Source organism: Oenanthe melanoleuca, chromosome 6 (assembly GCF_029582105.1).
Source record: "Oenanthe melanoleuca isolate GR-GAL-2019-014 chromosome 6, OMel1.0, whole genome shotgun sequence".
Taxonomy (NCBI): domain Eukaryota; kingdom Metazoa; phylum Chordata; class Aves; order Passeriformes; family Muscicapidae; genus Oenanthe; species Oenanthe melanoleuca.
This window is the reverse complement of record NC_079340.1, coordinates 30,539,621-30,562,695: the sequence shown is the minus strand read 5'-3', so window position 1 is coordinate 30,562,695 and position 23,075 is coordinate 30,539,621. Positions and strand designations below refer to the sequence as shown.

Genomic DNA, 23,075 nt, shown 5'->3' with positions numbered 1-23,075 from the left:
TGGTGTCACAGGTCAAATTTAGTTTAAAATTTTCCAGATAGAAAGATGTTTAGTTTTCATCTTGGGAAATGTAGACTTAGTCAGTAATAAGATTGTTTAATTGCATTTTTATTCCTTTATAAACAAAACAGGTCATTGTCCTCTAGAAATAATGGTCTGTTTCTGCACAGTTTCAGACAGAAAAGAAGGTTTGCTTATATCTGTGTAGGCACAGTCACTGCTTTAAGAAGTTTTTCTTGCTAATTTACAGCTTACAGAAGATACAAGACACAAAACAGATCCCCACACAGATGAAGTACTCATTCTTCAAATATATCATGAGAGTTTTAAATAAACTCTTCCTCTGACTTGTTTGCCTGAGGACAGGTCACATAGTGTCTGTAATTCCCTCATGTCTTTGGATTTGTGTTGGTTTACAGTTTGCAGTTCTTGTATTAGTAAGAAACAAATAGACTAAGATGGGAAGTGCATAGGTTTGACTTCTCTTTTTAGCAAATACCATTTCACAAATAGAATTCTATAAATGGCTGATCTGTTAAAGATAGAGGTAAGCTGCAAAAGTGAATTTATTAATTAAAACAGACAATCTGAAGATCATTTTAAGCAAAGATGCAAACTTCTGTGGCCTTTTACTTTTTCATTACATGACATAGTAGCATTGGCAGCATTTCTACGTCCTGCCTGTGGATTCCAGGTGAGAAAAATAAATGCTTTATTTTGGAGTATGTGTCTTTACAGGAGTCTGTGGTATAGCCACGTGGGCTTTGAATGCAAAAGAACAGTTCTTTGTGATTTTGTGGTTGTATTTTGTCCTTCAGCATTTGAAGTTTTTAAATACACCCTTGGCTCTGGGGTGAAATGGTCAAGGTGATTGCAGATTAGAGTGCTGCAGTAAATAGCTGTGGCAGAATCACAGCATTAGCTGGTGTCAGGTGCTGGTGGTTGTAAATGTGAAAGGCCATGCTGAGTTCAGACCAGTCTGCAGTAAATGGTGATTTCAGCCATTTCTTTGCAGTGATGAGGTGAGAGCTGCTGGTTTGTTTGTTGTCAGATGTGGTGTTTAACTCTTTGCCTGTGCCCTTGTAGGGAAAGGGGCTGATCTGAGCAAGCCCTTGTGTCGGAAAGCAAAGGACATAAGGAAAGAGAGAAAACTACAGAAGCTCCTGCAGAGCCAGATGGGCACTGTAGAAGGCTCCCAACCTCAAGGAGATCAAGCCTTTCTCTTGCAAAACACTAAATCTAAAACAAACCAGCCCAAAAACATTGAAGACTTTGTTTTTGTCCCTCTGCCTGATGATGCACGACACAAATTAGAGGTAATGTTTTGATCACTGTTGTTGGAGGCAGATGCAGGAAAAGTTCTGGTTAAGGAGATTTTCAAAAGCTTAGGTCTGGATTTATGGCTTTATGGAGTAGCTGTGGCTTAAATCTTGAAATATATGTGGTGCTGAATGAGATATATTTATATATATCTATATAGATATGCATCATAAGAGGATGTGTGTATATATCTATATATATATAAAATATATATATAAATTGCACATCTATGGTGCAGCTGTGCTCCTTTTAACCACAGGAGGGTACTCTTGCACTGCAGTCAGTCCTAGCAGATGCCAGTTCAGTTACTAAAATAACTTATAAATTAATTTCACACAGTGTGACTTGAAAATTAAATACTTTGAATTAACCAAGTGTTAAATTAAGAGAGAAATTCATATTTAGGTCTGCAGTATATAAATACTTAAACTATCTAAACTAATGAAACTTGACAAGGTAGCAGTAACTTCATGGAATTAATCACATAACAAGATAGTTGCTCTTTACACACATCATTGGTGTGTGTTGATGTCTTTGAAAGCTGTTAAAATGAGAGTAAAAAAGTTTACTTAATACATCTATTAGAGACAATAATCTGGAAGACTTTTGGACTTTTTAACATTTGTTAATCATAAAACCATTTTTCTTGTTATTTTTTCCATAAGCTGGAAAACTAACTGAATGTTTTCCTGATCATTTTCAATGATGTACTGGAAATGAAAATATTTACTGAATAGAAGCCACAAAATTGATCCATCTGCCTAACTCCTTCACATTTCCTGAGGAGCTGAGTAGCAGAAGTATGATGGCTTTGTCTGAGCATCTTCATTTAGAAGATGCAGGGAGAATTAGAAGGATTTAAAAAAATTTTGCTCATTGTGAAAACAGCATCATTCTAAAAATTACATGGTTTTTGAAATTAACAGGACCTTAAATATTTTTGAAAAGACATGCACTGCTGCCTATGTGGTAGCATTCTGTTGCTTAGGAAGCAATAATTTTTACTAAGAAGAATGTTTAATTTATAGGTTATTTTTTAAAAAATATTTTTGTGTGTTTAATTATGATGGTGTGAAGACTGGTAACTCCTTATTATGGTTAACTCTTGAGTATGGAAACACTGCTTCATCCCCCTTTGTTAATTTCAAAAATATCTGGAAATCCCCTTGGGATTTTTATTACCATTTTATTTATTTATTTGGATGAAGAGCAGAGATTTGAGTCTTTCAAGACTTTCAAGCTGTTTTTCAGTGTAGTGTGAGACTATGAAAGAATATTTTAAGTAGCACAGAAAGTCTCTTTAAAATGATGGATGACCTGCAAAACATTTGTTGGTATTATTTCCTGAAAATCGTGTTAATTTTAGTTAATTTGCATTTGTAAATCTTCTGTGTTATTCAGTGTAAATATAAAAGCCTTCAGTAGAATAAATTGAGCTGGAGAATTAGAAGATTATTGGCTAATAGTAATTAATTTGTGATGGCCTTTGTGTAGGAGGGTAAAATTTCTCTCTGTTGTGATGTTTGTGTTATGTATAAATGTATAGTTATTGCATGATATTCTAATAATAAATGTGTTTAACTTCTTCTGAAGGTGAGGGTGGTGAGATCATCTCCACCAAGTTCACAGTTCAAAGCCACATTTCAGGAGTCTTACCAGGTCTATAAACGTTACCAGATGGTTATTCACAAGGACCCACCTGATAAACCAACCATAAGTCAGGTCAGAAAGCCAAATTTAATTTTATGCAAAGCTTCCCCTCCATTTCACATGTCCTGTTTCTAGGAGAAACAAATGTGGATTTTATATCCATTGTATATTCAGGAGCTTGTAAAATAAAATAAAATCAACATCCTGAAAGTGCAAACTCTTGATACCTCTTTGTGGGTGCCAAAAATATTTGGTTTTAGTTGCAGGCAGAAAAATTATGGATGCTACAGGGGGATGCTGTTGGGTAAGAAATGGAGAGGTTGATGCTCTTGGAGATAGAGATGGGCTTTAAAAATACATATCTCATAAAAACTAAATCCAGCTGGACCCTCAGGCTGGTAACTGTTCTCCTTGGCCTTGCTTTGAATGTTTCCATAAGAAGGATACAATGATCAGGGGCAACATGTGAGCAAAAGTTTATCACACAAATTGTTGTTTTAAGGTTCACCAGAGTGAAATAATTCTCTTCAGGTTAAATTTAAGCCTTTAAAAAGTAACCTGTGCACTCCTTTCAAATTTATACATTGTTGCTGCTTTCTGCAGTGAATAGATGGAGTGTAAGAGTGAAGTGTCAGATGTGTTGCATCTCTATTTTATAAGGAAAAAAAGATAACATGAGTTTGGAAAAACAGTTTATGTAGCAAGAATTGTTGAACCAGGGCAATCAGCGAGCCATGTGCCATTAAAAATAAAACATTTTAAGAAGTCTTTGAGACTGCAATAAAACTAAAATTTGTAGTTGGTTTGTTAGATTTCAATAAAAATAGGAAGTTGTCTTATTATTATGTTTAAGGCAGAAAACTGACTTCAGAGGCTTTGAAGTGGATAGGAGGAGATCTTTCACTAGCCTGACCTTCAGAAGCAGATTATCTGGTGATATGCACTCAAAACAGAATGCTTGTATTTCCCTTGCTCTGAAGGTGAGGTTAGTACCTGTCTCCTTTGAGGACCCCCAGTTCAAATCATCCTTCAACCAATCTGCCACTTTATTTGCCAAGTATCAGATGTCTGTACACAAGGACACACCTTCTGACTGTGGGGAGAATGAGGTACAGTTCACTGCATGCACCCTTCTGAAAGCAGCTTCTTCAAAAGCACAGCTAAGTGGTGGGAAATGCTCTCTCTCAGACCTGATCTAAATATTAAATTACTGAAATTGCCATTTCTGAGGATTTTTGATGGCAAAATCATCTTCTGCTTTAAAGTTCTTTGGTACCTTTTTTATATTTCTTCCTATTTTTTGTGTGTTCTTGCTTAATTAACAGGTGAAGGCTTTAAAAATCTCAATTTTATTCCCATTCCATTGCTAAGCACTCTGCTCAGTTGGAACTCACCTTTACAGTGGGAATAGTGCAACAATGTCTCACCAGCTGATCCTCTGAGGCTGGATGAGAGTATGTTGCATATGGATAAACCCTGCTCTTAAAAGGGTGTTTACAGAGGATAATCCTAATATAATAAATTAAAAGTAATTAAAAATACTCATGGGGTTCTGAACAAGCAGCAGTTCTCCATTTCTCTGGCAGGTGGCACAATCTCCTCATTGGTAGAATTAATGAAAATGCCACCTCAGCTCTCTCATTTCCATCTACTGCAGATGTGCAGCTTTATTATTGGTCAGCTAGTCAGGATTTTCTGTTCCTGAGACTGAACTACCTGCAGATAGGAAACCTTGTAAACAGGGGCTGTTTTCCAGGTAGAGTTGTAAAACCACATCATAATTTTTGGCTTTAGTTCGAAAGAGTGTAAGGAGAGCTTTTTTTTTGTTTTTTTGTGACATGTCTGTAATGCTAGTCTGGAAAGCCATAGTTTAGTTTAGTAAAATAATAGATCTCATAACAGTAAGTAGTAGTCTCTGCCCTTTTTATAATTGCATAAATGGGTTTAATTAAAATAATGTAAAAATTGGAGGCATGCCAAGAGAGACTGAGCTATTTACTAGAATTGTACCAAGCATTACCTGGTCAGATTAGAGATTTGATTCTTGTGCTATGATGGAAGTATTTCAGCCTAGAAAGTTGTGTTAGGGACAGTCAGGTTTCCACTACCTGAAGGTGTAAAGGCTGTCCTGGGAATTGCTGTTGAGTAGGAAGGAGATGGATTTCTGTTCACTGCTAATAGTGTTAACAGATTTTTATCCTCTTTTTGCTTATTACTTGCCATAGGGGTTTCCCTACTTTGCCTTTATCTCCCCTCTTTGGCCTCATGCTTGTGCAGTAATTATATATTTATATATATATATATAAATAAAAAATTAGAATAATATATATAATGTATATATATGTATATATATGTATGTGTGTATATATATAATTAGAATTTTGTAATTCCAGGAGAAACATAAAACCTCTGAAGCATCTACTGAATATCTGATGCTGATGGGTATGAATTTAGGTTCTTTTTCATCTTTGGTAAATCATATTTTGTGTCCATGAAACTGCCTGGCCAAGAAAGTTTTTTTTATTCACAGTTAGGAACTAACACTCACTTAAATCAACATTTTGTATTTCATCTCTGCAGGAAGTAAACTGAAGAATGTTTTACAAAACTGTGTTTTCATGTAGTTTAGAAGCCTTTTTTTTAATACTGAATTTTTGTGGGAAGAGAGTTATCTGAGTCACTTTTTAGGTACCAAGTAGGGTAAAACTGATCCAAGTTACTGAGAGGAAGGGTAAAAAATGCTACATGTAAGAGCTCAAAACTTTTTCTGCTTCTTCTTTTTCAGACTTTTTAATATATCGTAGAGACATTATGGAACCAAGGAGATTTTTAAGCAAAGGGAATGAAATTCTGTTCTATACACTTTTTATCAGGGTAGTGAGAAGTCTGCTTTGCCTTTAAACTGGCAAATATCCAGGATTTTTTCACTTTTAATTTGTGCAAACTACTCTGTGAGGTTGTTGAAGTTTTTTTTTTCAGGGAGAGTCCTGCACACTTTTGTGTTTGGAAAGTTTTTAGTTTAGGAAGAGTTGTTAGTGGAAACTTCATTATGAAATCAACTTTTCCCAACTTCCAGACTTGTGATGAAACTTTCCTTTCTATGGAAGCATCACCACAATCTTCTGTTCCTTTTTCACTGGCAATGAAAGGATTGGGTAAGGTAGAAATATATTGTCTCTCTGCCAAATATGTTACTATTCTAGGAATAGTTTGAAGTATTCCTTTGCTCCTGGAGTTAAAACCAGTTTAGCTTGCAAGAGAAAAAAATTCAAATTGGTTTTTATCTTGGCATAAAAGCCACAACTATTTTCTGCATAGTCTTTTAAAATATTCATTATACCATTTTTTTAATTTAGTTTGTCTGAGTTGAATTTACCCTGGAAATCCTCTCACTTCTCTCAAGAACTTTTGATCACTTACTTCAGGAATTCAGCTTCAAAACTGACCTGGTTTGTTCTTTGGATTGGAGTAAATTCCTGATATTGCACAAACTTGTTGGCACTTAAGAATGTTTATGTCAGCATGTTTGTATTGTATGCAATTGGTGTCCTGAGGAAAAACATAGCAGACAATTTTCTTATTGAAGGTTTCTTTATAATACTTACTCTTAAATAGTGCTGAGGAAGAATTAATTTTTCAGTTTTCTCTGTGGGAGCACAAAACTTTATTAAGCAGCTCTGTATATTCTTATTATAGCTGTTGGAGAAAATGAGATGAATTAGGGGGAACCTAAACAGATTGTGAAGTTAAAGTATAAATAGCTAGGAAAGAGTTAAGATTAAATAATGGAAATTAGGAAGATAGGTGTATCCCTGCCTATTGGAGAAGTTTATCCAAGGCTGCTCTTGAAATAGCCAAGTTCCTGAGCTGCTCATTTTTAGAAGCTATTGAAATAATCTGGATTAGTGTTTGTCCCATTCTCTGCACTTCTTCTGACCCTTTATGAAAATGCTCTATGTGGATCTTTATCTCAGGTCCAAAATGATGGTCACCATATCCAATTCCCACTGTAACAGGGCTGTTATTTGATGGTTTTTTTGGTTTTGTTGTTTTCTTGTTGGTTGGGTTGTTTTTAAAGTAGTGGAAGATGTAATCATGCTTAGCATGAGGAGCTGTGTCTGCAACATACAAAACTCCCACAAATGCAATTGCAAAGATTTATTTGTTTGGGTTATTTCCTGGCTTAGTGGTGGTTATATTTATTTTGTGAAATGGATCAAGCTAGAGAGAAAATAAATTGAAATCATGAAAGCTTAGAAGAACTGAGAAATGGAGACCTTTAATGAACAAAGAGATGAGAGTAGGCTGAGAATCCTTACATTGAAAAAGACTTGGTTCCCTGTAGCATCAGTGAAAGATCAGTTGGAGCATAAATTATAGATCTGATCAGCATATGAAGAGTAAAATAATTAAATAAATAATAATAATTAAATAGATAAATATGGATTTGGAGTCTGTTTTAAAAGTTGAGTAACTTTTATTAGCCTTTGTTATATTTCTGGGAGAAAATGTGTAGATTAATATATGGAAGGAAGATCTGAGAATAAGAAGAATGAACTTGTGTCTTGTATAATCCCAAGATTTGGCTCTTTGGATGATCCAATTGCACTGGATTTATGGAAGCTGTGTAATGGCTTTTCTGTGCTTTGCTAAGAGCAGTCCTTATCTGCAAATGTTCTAACTCTTGCTCAACAGCAAAAATCCCTCTTTTTGGGTAAGAAATGCAGGCCAGGCTTTGCAGAATACAAATCACCTGGAAGATGCTATGATCCAGCTCTACCCCAGCTGCAGGATGATTTATAAAATACCTGGAGGTTTCAGAACATTTTGCCATCTGAATCTCTTGTGTTTCAGATGAAATGATAGGTACAGGTGTGGAACTTTGGAGGTCTGGATCAAAGATTTTTAGGTGACACAAATACAGTCAAAACATTTTTTGGCCTTTTCATGCCAAAAAGGAAATTTTTTGATCCCAATGAAATAATCAATGGCTAATTTGGATAGAATAGAGGGTGTCTTTAGCAGTTCTTAATGAATTATCATCTCATCAGAGAAGTCACATTTCTGATCCAGTGTCAGAGTCCTCAAATCTTTTTACAGCAGTTTTTGTCTTTAGGAAACACAGCTGAAGTGTAACTGAAACAAGCTATGTGGCAGCTACACAAGCTAGAAAACATATCCATAAAAGATCATAAAAATTTGACAGTAGTTTCCAGAGAGCAAGAGTGAACAGTTTATTGATGTTTAGACCTCCTGAAGAAAACGTTTTATTTAACTTTTCACAAGGGTTTTATAATGACAAACTTGTAGAAAAACAGTATCTGTCTGTTCCCTCTGTGAAAGTAGCTGGACTCTCTCTTTGCTTTGTGCTTAGCTAAATATTTGTCTTGGAAGAAAAGAATTTCATGACACACAAAAGATACACTGTTTGAAAAGGTGCAAAAAATTACTGAGATACGTAGAGTGGGGTTTTTCTTTCACCCCCTCCATTTTAGTTTTTTGGTTTTTTTTAAATTGCTTCCCAGGAATCCACTTGAACTAATAGAGAAAACTGAGTGAGTAGTCTGAGAAATGCCAAGGAGCACGTTCTGATCTGGTATCAGCAGCCAGTTGCAAACTTTGAGGTCTCTCTAACCTAGTTTCCTCTATTATATTCCAGTGAGAGAATGCTTAAAAATCAATAGCCTTTGTGGTTATTTTTAGCATTTTAACATTTTTATAGAGCTCCTGTAAACCATGGCAGAACATCTCACTGCAGTGAACTTGGATTTCACATCCTGCTAGCTCTGATTTGAGGACTTTGAATGATTATTTCTATATCAGCCTGATGCCATTTGTTGGTCCTCATGACTGCACTGCTGTGGATTCATTGAATTTATCATGAAATGTCTCTAAAAACAAAAGAATTTAGGCATCCAGACAATTAAGTGACTTGTCCACAGTCATATCATTTTAGCTCAGATTCCTTTTTGCATCTCAGTTTATCTTATTCTTCCTGATTTAGCCACTGCATTTTCTATGTAAATCCATATAAAATTAAATAATCTTTAAACCTCCTGTATACTAAGCAAGAAAGCCTCTGTGACTTTTGTCACTCCTTAAAGAAATTAAAATTGTAACTGCAGTGTATCAGCAATTATTTCATTAGTCCCATTCTTGAAGTGAAAACTAGATTTGAAACATGCATTTAAACTTTAAATCCCTATTCCCTTTGTAAATTTTCAGTCCTTCTTCCTCTGTTTTGAAGGCTCTTTCTTCACCTTCAGATCTGTGGATATTTCTGAAATTCTATTCTTTTAGCATTCCTGTATTTTTGTAAGCAATTGTTGAAAATGCTAGATAGAGCCAGCCCTTGGATAAATCTTTGATTCCTCTGCTGAACTCTATTTTATTGCTCAATTCAGGGATGGTTTGGCACCATCTTTTCCTGTAAAAATGCTACATTTTGTTCCATTTTCCTGATTTCTACACAAAGTTAAAGAATTTAGTTAATTTTTCAGCTCAATTTTAATTTATTTTCCTAGATAGTTTGTTTTTCTTGCTTGGTTTGTTTTCTTTTCCACAGCTTCTCCTCACCTTACTGAAACACTGACTTCTTTTTACTTTCTCACTGCACAACTTTATGGTTGAGACTGATTATAATCTGTTTTGGGTAAGGAAGATTATTTCAATTAAAATATGGCAGTATGGAGTGCAGGTTTTATGACTTGCCATCATTATTTTTTAATTTATTACGAGCCTGGCACCTCTGTGAAAAACAAAGCAAAAAAACCTTATGACCAAAATCCTTGGTTTATTTTAATCCCATTCAGAGATTAGATTTTAAGAAAAAAAAGGAAGGCCTAAATCCCATATCCATTGCTTATCCTTCATCCTAAATCCCAAGAAAAAGGGCAAGCACTCAGCTTCCCTTGACAGAGAATTGCAAATATGAACAAACTCTTAATACTGTCAAAGGGAAAATAATAAATGAATGTATTTTGTGGAATATCTCAGGTAATTGTGCAGTTCCTGCTGATGACACCTGAAAGGTTTCTTGAGAAGGATGTGGTGTCCTCCTGTGATATCAGAAACCTTCCCTTCCTCAAATCCCTGAGCTGCCAGGTGAAACCCATCCCAGTTTAGCCCCTGAATCTTTTCCCCTGTGGAAAAGGGAGCAGGTGATAACAACTCTGCTTTATTTCTTCTTTTTAGAGCTGTGCACGTGCTCTTACTCCAGCTTTGGGTTGAACCCAACCTGGCTTTTCTTTCTCTGCCTTTTTTCTCCCTTTCATTTCATTCTCAGTGATGTGTTTCTTCTCTTAGGTTTGTTAATTATGTTTAAACTTCCTCCCTGTTGTTGAGATTATTCTTTCTGGCAGCTGTAATTAGTTTGCACCAAAGTAAAGATGTTGTGGATTTCTTATATATTGTAGAGCTTTTAAAAGTTTATGTAAATCAGTTGGAAATTAAAATTAGAAAAGCATGGCTTTGTGAAAGGAATTTCAATTGTGCTTGTGTGACATACTGAGTTATTTTATATGCAACATCATCTTTTGGCTGTATTTGTTTCATGGTTTATTGAATAATTTTTAATTGTCTTCATAATAATCTTTCAGTGTTAGGGTTTGTTGATTTAGAAGCTGAATCTAATGTTTTCTTCTTTTTTACATAAATGTATGGACTAATTTAAGAAAATTATTAACCTCTGAACTTTACCAGGTATCATCAGGTGAAATAATTTATAACAAGACTTGTGGTGTTTTTTTCCCCCTTAAGGTTATGATAGAAATTCAGGTGGAGTTAAGAATTTTTTCCTAGCAGCTGTAACAGCAGAAGTTATTCTTAGGTACACTGAAAAAGTTCTTCACCCTCAGAGCCAAGGGATTGGGCAGCAGGGCCTGGAGAATTGATAAAACTGTTTGAGAAGTGTTGTGGGTTTAGTTTGGACTATAAAGCTAAAGTTACAGATGAAGAACTATTGGGGGTCTTATGACATGAAAATTACTAACATGATTTATTTTTTCTGAAACTTGAATTTTCTAAAACCACTGGCTATAGGGATGGGTGCACTCATAGTGTATGAATTTGTAACTCAGTATTTTTATTTCAGGAAAATAACTCAATAATTCAAAATTTTAATTGCCTTTTTTTTTCTCTTAAAATATTATTGGTGGTTTTCTTCCTTATCCACCAAACCAAAATAATTTTGCAATTTAATTGAGATCCACAGTAATTTGTTCTTCCAAACTCTGAGTAATTTAGAGTGATAGTGACTAGATCTAAAATGGTAAATTATAGGAAATGCAAAATCCCCTGCCTTCGCAATATAGAAATTCAGTGTTCTTCCATAAAGTCTGTGTCCAAAGGCTTCTTATCCATCCATAGATCAGCAGGACAAGAAAAGCAAGGTGAGGCAGCAGCTGATACTGTTGGCACTTTTTGTTGCTGCTTGCCTTCCTTTCCTCCTGTTCCCTGGGAAAAATGGGATGGCTGATAAGCAATCCCCCCCATTTTTTTGTATTCCCTTTTAATTAATCTCAAACTTAATAGAATTCTTGACAACAAAATTCTGACAACAGTCAGGTTTTTGTAGTTGTCTATATGTATTCTTTTTATCTAACTTTTAATTAAAAATTGCTATTTACTATTACTTTGCAGTGTGGGAACTGCTGACTTATTAAATCACCCAGCCATTAAAAGAGGGGGAATTAAACTGTGTATTAAAGTAGTTATTTAACAAGGGAATGTTTGGGGTTAAATGCATACCAGAACTCTGCAACATGTTTAATGTGGACTCCACCAATAAGGACATATTTGTATCAAATAAGTAAGTGACAGTGAGTAAATAAGTATTGTATTTTATTACTCTAAGAATCTTGGACAAGCTCCAGATCATTAAAACATTGCCTTTTTGGGTAGTTATTGGCAGCACATCATTTTGTATTGACTCAAAAATCCAGGTTTGAAATGCTTGCACTTTCAGGAGATTGATTTTCTTTTTCTTTTTCCTTCCTTGCCTTTAAATTTCAAATGAGCTTTCTTTTAATTTTGAATGTAAATTAATTAATTTCTGTTAAGAGGTATGAGCCCCCTTCCTTTGGTGATAGGGGAGGTATCAGTGGAACAGTGGGAAAAGACTCCCTGTTGCAAGGAGTCTCAGAGGAGAGTAATGTGTAATTTAAAATTAAGGACACAGAAACAGAGCTGTATTACAGGGTGATAATTCTCTCACATCACATTTTTAAAAACCTGTTTTATAGAAAAAGAAAGTACTTTACATAGTTAATTATTATATCTCTTTGTACTTCTAAACAGAATGTGAGGGTTTAAGTGAAATCTCCATAAACAAAGTCTGATGATGCTTTTCAAATATATGGATTTGAAAGAGTATATTTGTCTGTTAATGTATCCTAATGCATTGCTGATGGTTTTCTTTCTTTTTCTGCTTTACATATTTGGGCTGTTTTCTTGGCCATATGTTACTGCTGAATCCACCTCGATGCAGTTCACAAGATTCCTCTGTGATTCCCCTCTGGAGGTATGTATTCATTCAGGATGGAGGTTTTGAAATGAATCTATTTAATTTATTCTGTTTAATGAATGTATGAGTGTTCTCTATGCTCTCTGCAGCCAGCCAGCCATTGTTAGAGGTGGTGGAGGTAATTCCTGTCTCCACCAACTGGGAAGGAAGATTTTGCTGTGCTTCCAGAGCAGCCTGAGGACTCCTTTGCTGGGTGATAAGCTGAATTTCATAGCACTGCATTTAAAAACAGCACAAAAGGCTGTGTCTTTCATGGGTTTAGATTTATTTCTATGAAAAGTAAAGAAATATACTTGACTGCACTCTGAGGTAAAAGTTGAGGAGAGATGCTGTTCCTTCATTTCAAGTGAGCAAACTGCCTTGGATTCCTTGCAGTGTCTCTCTTGTTCATCTTAAAGAGTTCAGGACGGCGTGACTGTAATGAAATTGTCAGGTTATAGTAATTACTCTGGTAATTTGATATGTCACAGGCTGAGTGAATCCATGTGTGGAGAGTTTGTTGCTTTTCTCTGCTGAGTCCACTGGCCTTTGCATTCCTGAAAGCTGAAGAGTAATAGAGCTCATTAGAGTTTATAGGAAAAGGGCTTTTATCACCTCGTCAACTCGTGCAGCAGACTGCCATTATATTCTTAATTTTGTATGGCTATGGAGATGTTGATGCACACTACCCTGCCAGGTTTATACCCATATTGTTTCTTACAGACACTTTTTATTGACATTTCTGAGCTTGAATTAAATTTTGTGTGGCACCACTACAGATGTCTTCAATTAGATGAAGTTAAATAAAAGGGGTTATATATCAGAGGCCAAGGGATTCTTGAAATTCTTTATTCTGAAACAGTTGCCACAAGCAAATCTAGCAGTGTATAGTCTGTTTACTTTTTTGAACAAAAATAATTTAAAATAAAATTTAAACCTTACATGTTTTCAATTTGTAATTTTTGGAGTTTTTAATGTTATCATTAGCTGCAAATAGTATGAACACCCAAACTCTTCCTGTCTTTTATTTCCTTCTTTTATTATTCAGATGGGTTCTGTTTTGGCTATGGGCTCTGGCAAAAAAAATGAATGCTTTAAAGAAAAGATACAGTATGAAGTAGCAGAAAACTAGGCAGCTTTCTAGCAGTAAACAGCATAATGTAAAGTGAATTTTTTGAGGTGTTTGTTTTATTCATCCTTGTTTTTTGTTCCCAAATTATTCTCTAATTGCTGCTTAGACTTTTCTTTTTCCTCTTGACTGCTGTTAAGTATTAAACTGACAATTTTATAAAACTGTTGTCAAAATCATCCCTTTGAAAGAACTGGTGATTTATGCCCATTGTTTTGGGTGTGCCTACAGCAATATATTTTCCAGCATGCATTTATGCTCCATGGGCTTATGAACATTTGGTATCTCCTCTGCCTTTTTGATCACTCAGTATTATGGGATCTTTCTGGATCTATGAACATTCATTCTTTTTTAACCATCCTGAATACTTTAAAATCATCATTTTGATTTGCTGCAGCATCATTCAGTCTTCACTGATTCACCTACCAGTGTGGAGAATGTAATAGATCGAGCAGGATGGAAAGTGATCTGTTTTCTATTATGCAAATGATCATTTGTTCTCTTGTTAACCATGCTGAGATGCTTTTGGATTCTAAAGAACTGAAAGATGTTTGTGAATCTTGATCTTTGCTCTTCAGAAAGCACATCAGCCTCTGCTTTGCATTATTTTGTTTATTGATGCATTTTAATTTTTAGGAGATCTAATAAGTGAGACCATTAAAAGCCTGTAATTCCCAGGATCACCTTCTTAGAAGGTGATATTTGACTCACATGTAGCTCAAATTCTAGACTTTTCCAGTCAGGCACAGAACATGGCTCTGTAAAGAGTGTCCTACTAATCCCTAATGAAAGTGGGACAGAGGTCTGGAAAGCAACTTGGTTGCTAACCAAGACCTAGAAATCTACCACATGGCAGGTTTGTATGTGTGCCATTGGGAAAAGAACTGCTGGAATTAATCACTTTGCTTATTTGGTAAATAATTCCACTGGAGTGGAGAAGTCAATGGTTTCCTGGCTTTTTTTTTTTTTTTTTTCTTTGATAGCATAAATTTAATATATTCCTCTTTCCTCCATGCACAGCAGAGGGTAAAATGGAAAAGTAAAAAATCAGAAATTTCACTAAACCTCACAAAGAAAAATAATCATGCATTGTGCAGGCAGGACCCATTTTTGGTAATTACAATAAACGAAATACCTGTTAATGCTGAAGTAAAAGACTGATCAAGGTACTTTGAAGGAATTCAAGTGCTCTCATCCTCACTGAAGTTCAATTATAAGCATTAGTACACTGAGGTACTAACTGGCAATGTAGAATGCCAGTTCTGTTCAACATTTAAATTTTAATAATGGGTTATAAAATATGAGCAATCAGATGTGTTCATGCAATCGTTAGCTAGCAGGATATGAAGACAGGTAGAATTAATATGTAATTAAATATTTTGTGGTTTTCTCTGCTTGACAGTGTAAACATTGGAGAGAAAATGGTGGGTTCCATTTTTTCCTGGATTTTTAAAAATATCTTCAGATTGTAATAACTCATTATATATTATAATTACATATTATATGTATTGTAATATATATAATATGTTATTATATATATTATATATTATAATCCTTCACTGAAATAGGACTGTAAAGTGTTAATTTTAAATACTTTGGTCCTTTTGGATTGGTTCCAGGGGTAGTGTATAATTTTGGGTGGATAAGATAAGCCCTTTCTGGTGGGGCTTGCTCCCCTGATGTCACTGGTGTATTTTACATCACCTTTGACAAACACAGTCCCAGTGGAGATGTCAGTGGTGTGAAATGGTGTAGCCTGCTTCAGGAAAATGTTTCATATTCTAGACCTGTTTCAGGTCAAATTGCCTGGATAGTGCACAGGAAATAGAGTTAAAGGAGCCAAGTATTCATTGAGAAATGGGAGAAAATGTCATACTGACAAGCATTACAAAGCATTACATTGTATGAGAATTTTTGAAGGTGGAGAGAAATCTTACTCTTTTTAAATTGTTATTTGCTGAATGTAACAGAGAACCCTGTTTTGCCTGAAATCAGTGCTGTGCTCATTATGTTTGTCCTGAGCATAGACTCTCTTATGTTCATGACATTTCACTGTAATTGCATTAGTGAAATAACTGCAGATTGTACTTTACTACAAGTTTTAACTGATGTTAATACTTTGGTTTGCAGAGGTCCAGTGACCAAATCCATGCACTGCTCTTTGGAGGTTTGGGGTCATACACAGACACAGCATTTGTTTAACTTCAGAAGACTTTGCTTTGAGTGAAAATCTTTTGCATGGCTTAGACTATCTCCTTTAACATTCATTAAATCCTATATGATGAATTTTTGACAAAGAAAGAAAATCTGTTTTAACTGAAACTTTTTTAAGCAAGTCTGTGTCCTATTACCAACCACATTTCCCCATGGCTTTGAGATGTTTCATTTTTCTGTCACTGCACTCTGAGAAGTGAACTTAACCTGTGCTGAGAAATCCTTAGAAAACAGCTTTTACTTGACTGTGTCCCTTCTTAAAAATGTTACCACTGACCCTGTGATTTCATTTGGCTCTGTTGAAATGTTGATGATACTGAGTGAAACCATAACTGTTGGATAAGTGGGCTTTACCTGAACAAGAGAAACCCAGTTTAATATGCTACATCTGAGTTTAATGTTCTCACATACTGCAGATGGAGCTCTCAAACGTTTCATCATTTCACTTTCAGAGTGTCTGTAGCTCCACATTTAGTTTTATGGTATATAACTATATAAAAATTCAAACATATTCTTATGTGGCCTTTATTTTGGGACTTGCTGGTTGGGTAAGCCAGTTGAAATTATTTTTGTTCACGTGGTTGATTCCTTTTGACACATGTGGTACCAATTAGAGTAACTTCTCTTGCCTATCATCTCTTCAGTCTGGGCTACTGTATCAAAATACTTGATTAAACCCACCTTCTGCTGTTGTAATGCAAAACAGTTGGTAATAGCAGGCAATATTGTCAGATTTATTGAGTGAGAAGCAGCTTTCTGAAGACCTGGCAATGCAGTGAAAAACATGACTAGATGGATAATTAAGTTGAGCACAGTGGAATTCAGGATTAAAGTAAATTTGACGTGGGAGAAAATGGCATGCCAGAGTTGGTTGTGTAATACAGTTTAAATTAGGGAGATCATTTTCTTCTTAACTTCAAGCATCAGTTTCTGGCTGGAGGTGCTTTACCCCATCCAGAGTCAAACTTCAGTGCATATCCAAAACCACAGCACACAACAATAGCCAGTCCCTTGGTGTTCTTGCAGGATTTCCTCTGATGTGGGCTGACAGAAGAGGTTCTGCAGATTTTGTTGCCATGCAGCTTCAGGTTTTTGGATAAAAAGTGTTTTGTTAGAGAGTAAACATCACATAAAGAATAAGCTGCTCAGATTTTTTATAAATGTTGCTCTGAAGTAAATTTAATGGCCACTTTGAGGAACTCAGTTTCTGTGGCTGAAGTGCTTCCAGTGCTTGGGGACATGGAGGAGAGAACCTGGAGGGTCCTTGCTGTGACAGGGAGTGTTGGAGGCACCAGGCTGGCATGCAGTAACTCATTAATAACTTGATGAATCACAGTCTGTCCTGTCAGTACCATGAGTGCTGGATGGCAGAGGCTGGTTCAGATTCATGTTTGGGATGTGTGATACGTTGAAGGGCACAAAAGTTCCAGTAACTAACATTGTTTCCTATCTTTCAAATGCCTTTTCTTTTTCTAGATACAGATGGCCATTACTTATATGTTGGAATTCTCTTAAAAATTGTTTCCATACTGAAGGTCTGTCAGGGAGTTAATCCCTCTCTTGTTCTTGCTCAGGCAGAGCATGCCCCAAACGGACCAGAATGTGGCTATGGCTCCTTCCACCAGCAGTACTGGCTGGATGGGAAGATTATTGCTGTTGGTGTAATTGATATCCTGCCCTACTGTGTGTCCTCAGTCTATCTGTACTACGACCCAGACTTTGCTTTCTTATCTTTGGGAGTCTACTCTGCCTTACGGTAAGAGAATGTTTTCCTTATCTGGTTGGATGGAGTAGTAGGAATTGATACTTGTTTCTAAACTTGGGGTTTTATTTTTAGTCTAAATATATACTAGCAGTAACACTACCTTTAGCAAAGTAGTTGTGAGGTTGGTTGCTTTCCAAGTAAATTCTTAATTGTCATCCTTAACTAGGGGTGTATCTTTCTAGTTAGCTAAATACTTTCACAGGTTAGAAAAACACACAGAAACAAAATGCCTCGTTTTTATTGCCCCTGAAAATAATTTAATATTGCTTGGTTTCAGCAGGAAAAGCCCCTTCTTTTTTTGGCTGAATAGAAATAATTTTTCCCTTGACCTTTTTCTTAGCCCAGTCACCGTATGAAATTAATCACTTTTATAGTTTTATGCACATTGAGATCATAAATAAAAGAGTACCTAAAAAAACGTTGTCTTCTGAATTAGTGCTCTCCTGCTGTACTAGCACTAAGTATATTTTTCAGGTATGTTAATCTCATTATCTTCATCTTCAGAAAGCCTGATGGAGAGAGTAATCCTATGAATTTTAAAGCCTTAAATTAACTAGCCAACATGGCCTTGCAAAACAGTAGGAATTGTGGGTATTGCTTTTCACTGTGAATAAAACTTGTATGTGAAATTGCAAGTTACTGCTTTTCTTCCAGAGGCAATTTTATGATTCCATTGTTATTCTATGTGAAAAGAAAACAAACCTTAAATGAGTAGAAATACTTGTGTAACTCTATTTTTTTCTTACCTTTTTTGCTTCTCTGCTTATATGGAATAAGTTGGCCACAGACAAATGTGGTGTTCCCAGGGAGGAACTGCTCACAAAGCAGTTGGGTTTGAGCCTCATGCCTGACATGTCTGTTTACAAGTCTGAGGAGCTGCAGCAGGAATCTTTTCACTTGTTGAGATTTGCAGTGCACTCTGTCAGGTGTAAAAGGAGCCTTGGAATTGTGAGATCCACCTTTCTCCAAGGCCTCTGTTGAGAGGCTCCTTCTCTGCAGGTGCAGCTTCTCAGCTCTTGTTCAGTGTCACCCTCCAGGGTGGGTAAATGGCAAGGCTTGAACTATGTGGGACACAAACACCACTTTTAGGAAACTTCTTACCACAATTTATAGCTAATAAACCGTGTACAATTTAATATCTCAGAGGTTTAATCTGAATTTGAATTTTAATTAGAGTCTGACAATTTTGTAGAATTAATTAGAATTAACAAATGTGGAAAAACATTGGAACTCCTATGACTTAGAATTGATATTTTTTTCTTTTCATGGTCTAGAACTATTCCATTTTAGAACTGTTCCATTACAAATGTTAGACAGTTGAAATTAGACTAATTTTTTTCCTTGCAAGATGAACATATAAAATACTAAGTCCTCCTAAGAATTATTTTTTAGTATTTGTACATATCACATTACTTTATGTAATAATAGACTGACATAATCCATGCTTATGAATTCTTTAAATTATTTTAAGTTCTCTACATAATAAATTTAAAGCTTTGTTGCTGCACCATGCATGCATGGCTCAACTTGTGAAACAGCAGCTTGTAAATTCTGCAGCATTTAAGGCAATAAAAACCAGTTCCCAACAGTCCTGGAGGGAGCCAGCCTCGTTCTTCTTTCAAAAAGAGAAAAAAAAAATTGAGTTAGGGAGGACTTAGGAAGTTGCAAAGGAATCTGATACCTTCAAAGCTGTTGCCAATTTTACTCCATGGAGGTTGGACTGCATTGCTGTCACTTCCACTTCATTCCACTCTGAGAATTGCTGCTGCTGAGTTGTAGAAATGGGATTTGAGGATCATTTGAAATATGTAGGCATGTAAGTAGAGAACAAGGGGAGAAGAAGCTGCTTGGAAATGCCAGTCTCACCAAGGAAAAAAGAAAATCAAGAAATACTGAGTAATACTAATTTAATTTTAAGGAGTGAATTACCTCCAGTGTTTGTAGATGCTTCCTATAAGAATGCATTCATATCTTGGATCAGAGAATAGTTTAAAGATTATCTATTCCAACTCCCCTGCAGTGAGCAAGGGCATCTTCTTATCCTTTTGACACAGAAAGTAAGAACCAGCATCCATTTTTTATGAAATGTTGCAAAAATTATCATTATGGAGGAACCACTGGCTGAGTCTTTGTACTAACAGTGCTTTCCAGTAAAATAAAAAGCAAACTTTTTTTTTAATACATTGACATTTTTCTTTCAGAATAAATGAGAAAATCATACTAACAAACATGGGATGGGTAAAAATACCTTTTGTTGCATAAAGATGGATGTTTTTACATGCAGATTTCTGGAGCATAAATGAGACAACAAACAAGAGGCTTATCTTGAAACTTATTTTTAAAAACACTGTTTTCCTGAGCCATGTTAACCAGTGGAATTCCAGAATACCAGTAGGTTTCTGTAGAATTCCAATGTACACAAATATTGACAACAAACTTAGTAAACAGAGGATCTTAGTAATTTTTATTTAGATTTCAAATCAGGCACTTAGCAGACTAAAACCCAAAAATGAAAATTTTTTTAAGCCTGATGTGGTGTTGTGCATTTTGCTGATTTGTTTGTTAGGTATCCAAGTAATAATATTTCGTTTATTATGTTTGGGATTTTAAAAAACTTCAGTTTGGAGTTTATAATCTTAGTTTTTATTTTATAGAAGTCTAGTCCTTTATATAGATTAAGAGCCAGGTAGCTGTAAAATATTTCAATATGAAGAGCAAAATGGCTTTAAGAATTGTATTCAAATGTAATTAGTCTTTTTTTTTCTCCTCACAGGGAAATTGCTTTTACTAGACAGCTTTATGTACAAGCTCCTGATCTCTGTTTTTATTATATGGGTTTCTACATTCATTCATGCCCCAAAATGAGATACAAGGTAAAGTGTGTTTTCACTTATTTCCTTTGTGTGCTGTTATTCAAAGCTTTTGACAATGTTCATAGTAATATAATATTTTATAACTGTCATTTTGGATTTTAATGTAGACTTTATATGGTTAAATTTGAATGTTGGTTACTATTTAACTTGGCTTAAGGATTTTTTTTTCCAATTTAGCTGCATGTGCTATTTATTACATTTTGGCTTAAGAGAGGTTTTAAGGCTGTCAGATAAGAGTTTGTCATTTGGTTACCTGGATATCTCATGCTTACAGTGTCCCTAAAATAAATAAAATACACTAAAATTCTCCCTTTTGGAGGTTGGCACATGTGCAACTCCAGGCAGTGATAAGATGTCTTCATGGGTTTGGCTGGGTTTTACTCTTTATTTTTTGTTGGAGGCTGGGGACTTTCTCTGCCCATGAAACCAGTGAGAAGTTTGGTGAGCAGAGCAGATTTTGAGGAGAGGATCAGGAGAATCCACAGAACATTTACAGGAACCACTCTGGCTGCTTTGTAACTCCTGTTGGCTTCACCTTTGTTCAGACCTTAATGCCTAAGTGTCTCTCTGTGGTTCTAGTGAATGTGGCACCTTTTCTCTGTAAATGTATCATTGCTCTTGGATATTATTATGATACAATTTCAGAGTACTGAACATTGATAGCAATTTGCTGAACACTTCCACAAAACCATTTTTATCTGTAAATAATGTGAGAAGATAAAAAGTTCACAAAATCTAGAGAAAGAGGTGAAGTGTTTTCATTTCCTTTTTTTTCCCCTCTCAAAATGTGCTAAAAATCTGCAGTGTTTTCAGCTGCTTATTGAAGTGATGGTTGTGAAGGAATTTCATCCTGAAATTCCTACACTACAGGTGACCATGATGATTCAGTCTTCTTAAATTAACAAATCCCTCTTGTTTTGTTAGATGATGTGTTTGTGTGTGTGTGTGTCCCCTTTGCCAACTTGAATTTTCATGTCCATCTGCTGGCCAGACAAAAAGAACATTAAATTTAATGGAAGAAGATGGGTGAATTGGAAAAAACTGCCCTCTGTCATCTGGATCATTATAAAGGATGTCACATCACCAGCTTGAACCAAAGTTTTTGATTGCTTCCTCTTCTCTTTGGAGATATTCAGAAGTTTGGGGTGATTTGTTTATGTTGAGACACTGCAATTTAATATCTCTTTTCTACAACCTGCATGGTTCAAGACTTGTAAAAAGTATGGATGTAGTTTGCCAGGGCACTTAAGAAACAAATCTGGCAATAATGGCAAAAAAAAATCCCATTTCTGAAAGATATCATGGCTAAGAAACTTTGGGTTCAGCTGCTTGTAGTGCTTTACTAAAAAACTGAACTCTGTGTACATGGATTAAATAAAGCTCATACATGAGGCATTGCATTAAAGGGGCCACTCTACATCTGTATAATTTATTTTAATGTTTTGTTGAGCCTGTGCTGCAATTTGAAAATGATTGCATCAAGATTACAACATTCCCACAATGCTTCTAGATTGCATTCTTAAATAATGGAAAGTAATTAAATTGTAGTGGGAGTATTTTACTTTTTGTTTCCTTCACAAAAACTCTTTTTCTTCCCTTGTTTAGAATTAATGACTATTTGATATGACTGTGATTTGGTAGAATATACATTTTAGTCTTCCAGAAAGATACACATGTCAATGTGTTAGGTAATTAAAGCTGGAGCAGGGACTGGGGAGGATTAGAAGAAAAGCCTGTACATGTGTGATCAGAACACAGATAATGCTCTCTGCTAGGACAGTAATAATCTAATAAATGAATTGCAAGGGCCTTTGTTCTATTTTATATTTCTTTTCCTGGATGCATTTGTTTCAAAAGCAGACAAAAGTAATGGAACTGAAAATCAGGTTGACATTAATTCTGTAGTTCCACTTTTCCCTCAATGAAACAGAACACCAGAACCAAATTATCAACCTAAGCTCTGAAATGCACCTGGATAATGCTGCTGCTCCTGTGAAGTGATTGGGAGTGGTGAAGTAGGGTGGGGAAGTACTGACTTTGCAGATTGAGTAATTTCAGTAATGCCTGGTTGACTTAGAGGCATTTCATGTTGAAGACTTTGCTTTATTGCAATTTAATAGAGATGTTAGAGGCTGCCTTCCCTTAATGATACTGTTATGGAAGAGTGACAGGCCATGGGTGACTGATGTTAAATTGGTGTCAGGTTAGGGAATTAAATGAAAGAAAGAGAGAAGGAGCTGGAAACCTATCCACTGGGTTCTAGCCTTTTTCTTGTAATTTTCTTTGCAAGTTATTTGTCCTTGGATGTTCAGAAATGGAGGCTGAGCACAGGAGCACTTCTCTGTATGAGAAGTGTCTTATGAAAGACAAGCACTTATTTACAGTGAGGGCACAGGATTTGGGAATGGTTATTGGGGGTCAGTGTGTGGCCAGTTCATCTGAAGGATTCTCTTTCCACAACTGGTACAATTTGGTGTATGAATGGGGTTTAATCCAGTGGAAGATTGGAGGCCTGAAAGTTCTGGAAGCAGATCCAGAGCTGGGATTCCTCTGGCACAGTAACAGAGCTGGGGAATTCTCGGTTCTCAGGCAGGAAGATGAATGGTTAGAGTATCAACTAAC

General features: G+C 35.6%; 1 protein-coding gene across 5 annotated transcripts in view; it reads left to right on the top strand.

Annotated features, from left to right (window-relative positions):
* The window catches only part of ATE1 (arginyltransferase 1), a 66,678-nt gene that overhangs the window by 4,742 nt on the left and 38,861 nt on the right, over positions 1-23,075 (top strand). For 2 of the 5 annotated variants that reach the window (XM_056495506.1, XM_056495504.1), the window contains exons 6-10: positions 1,087-1,316; positions 2,914-3,042; positions 12,458-12,490; positions 17,390-17,571; positions 20,354-20,453. In XM_056495506.1, coding sequence (XP_056351481.1) covers positions 1,087-1,316; positions 2,914-3,042; positions 12,458-12,490; positions 17,390-17,571; positions 20,354-20,453 — 674 coding nt within the window. Of the gene's footprint in view, positions 1-1,086; positions 1,317-2,913; positions 3,043-3,950; positions 4,080-12,457; positions 12,491-17,389; positions 17,572-20,353; positions 20,454-20,853; positions 22,446-23,075 lie in introns of those variants that run through there. The other 3 variants (XM_056495508.1, XM_056495505.1, XM_056495507.1) reach the window with 2 other exon arrangements.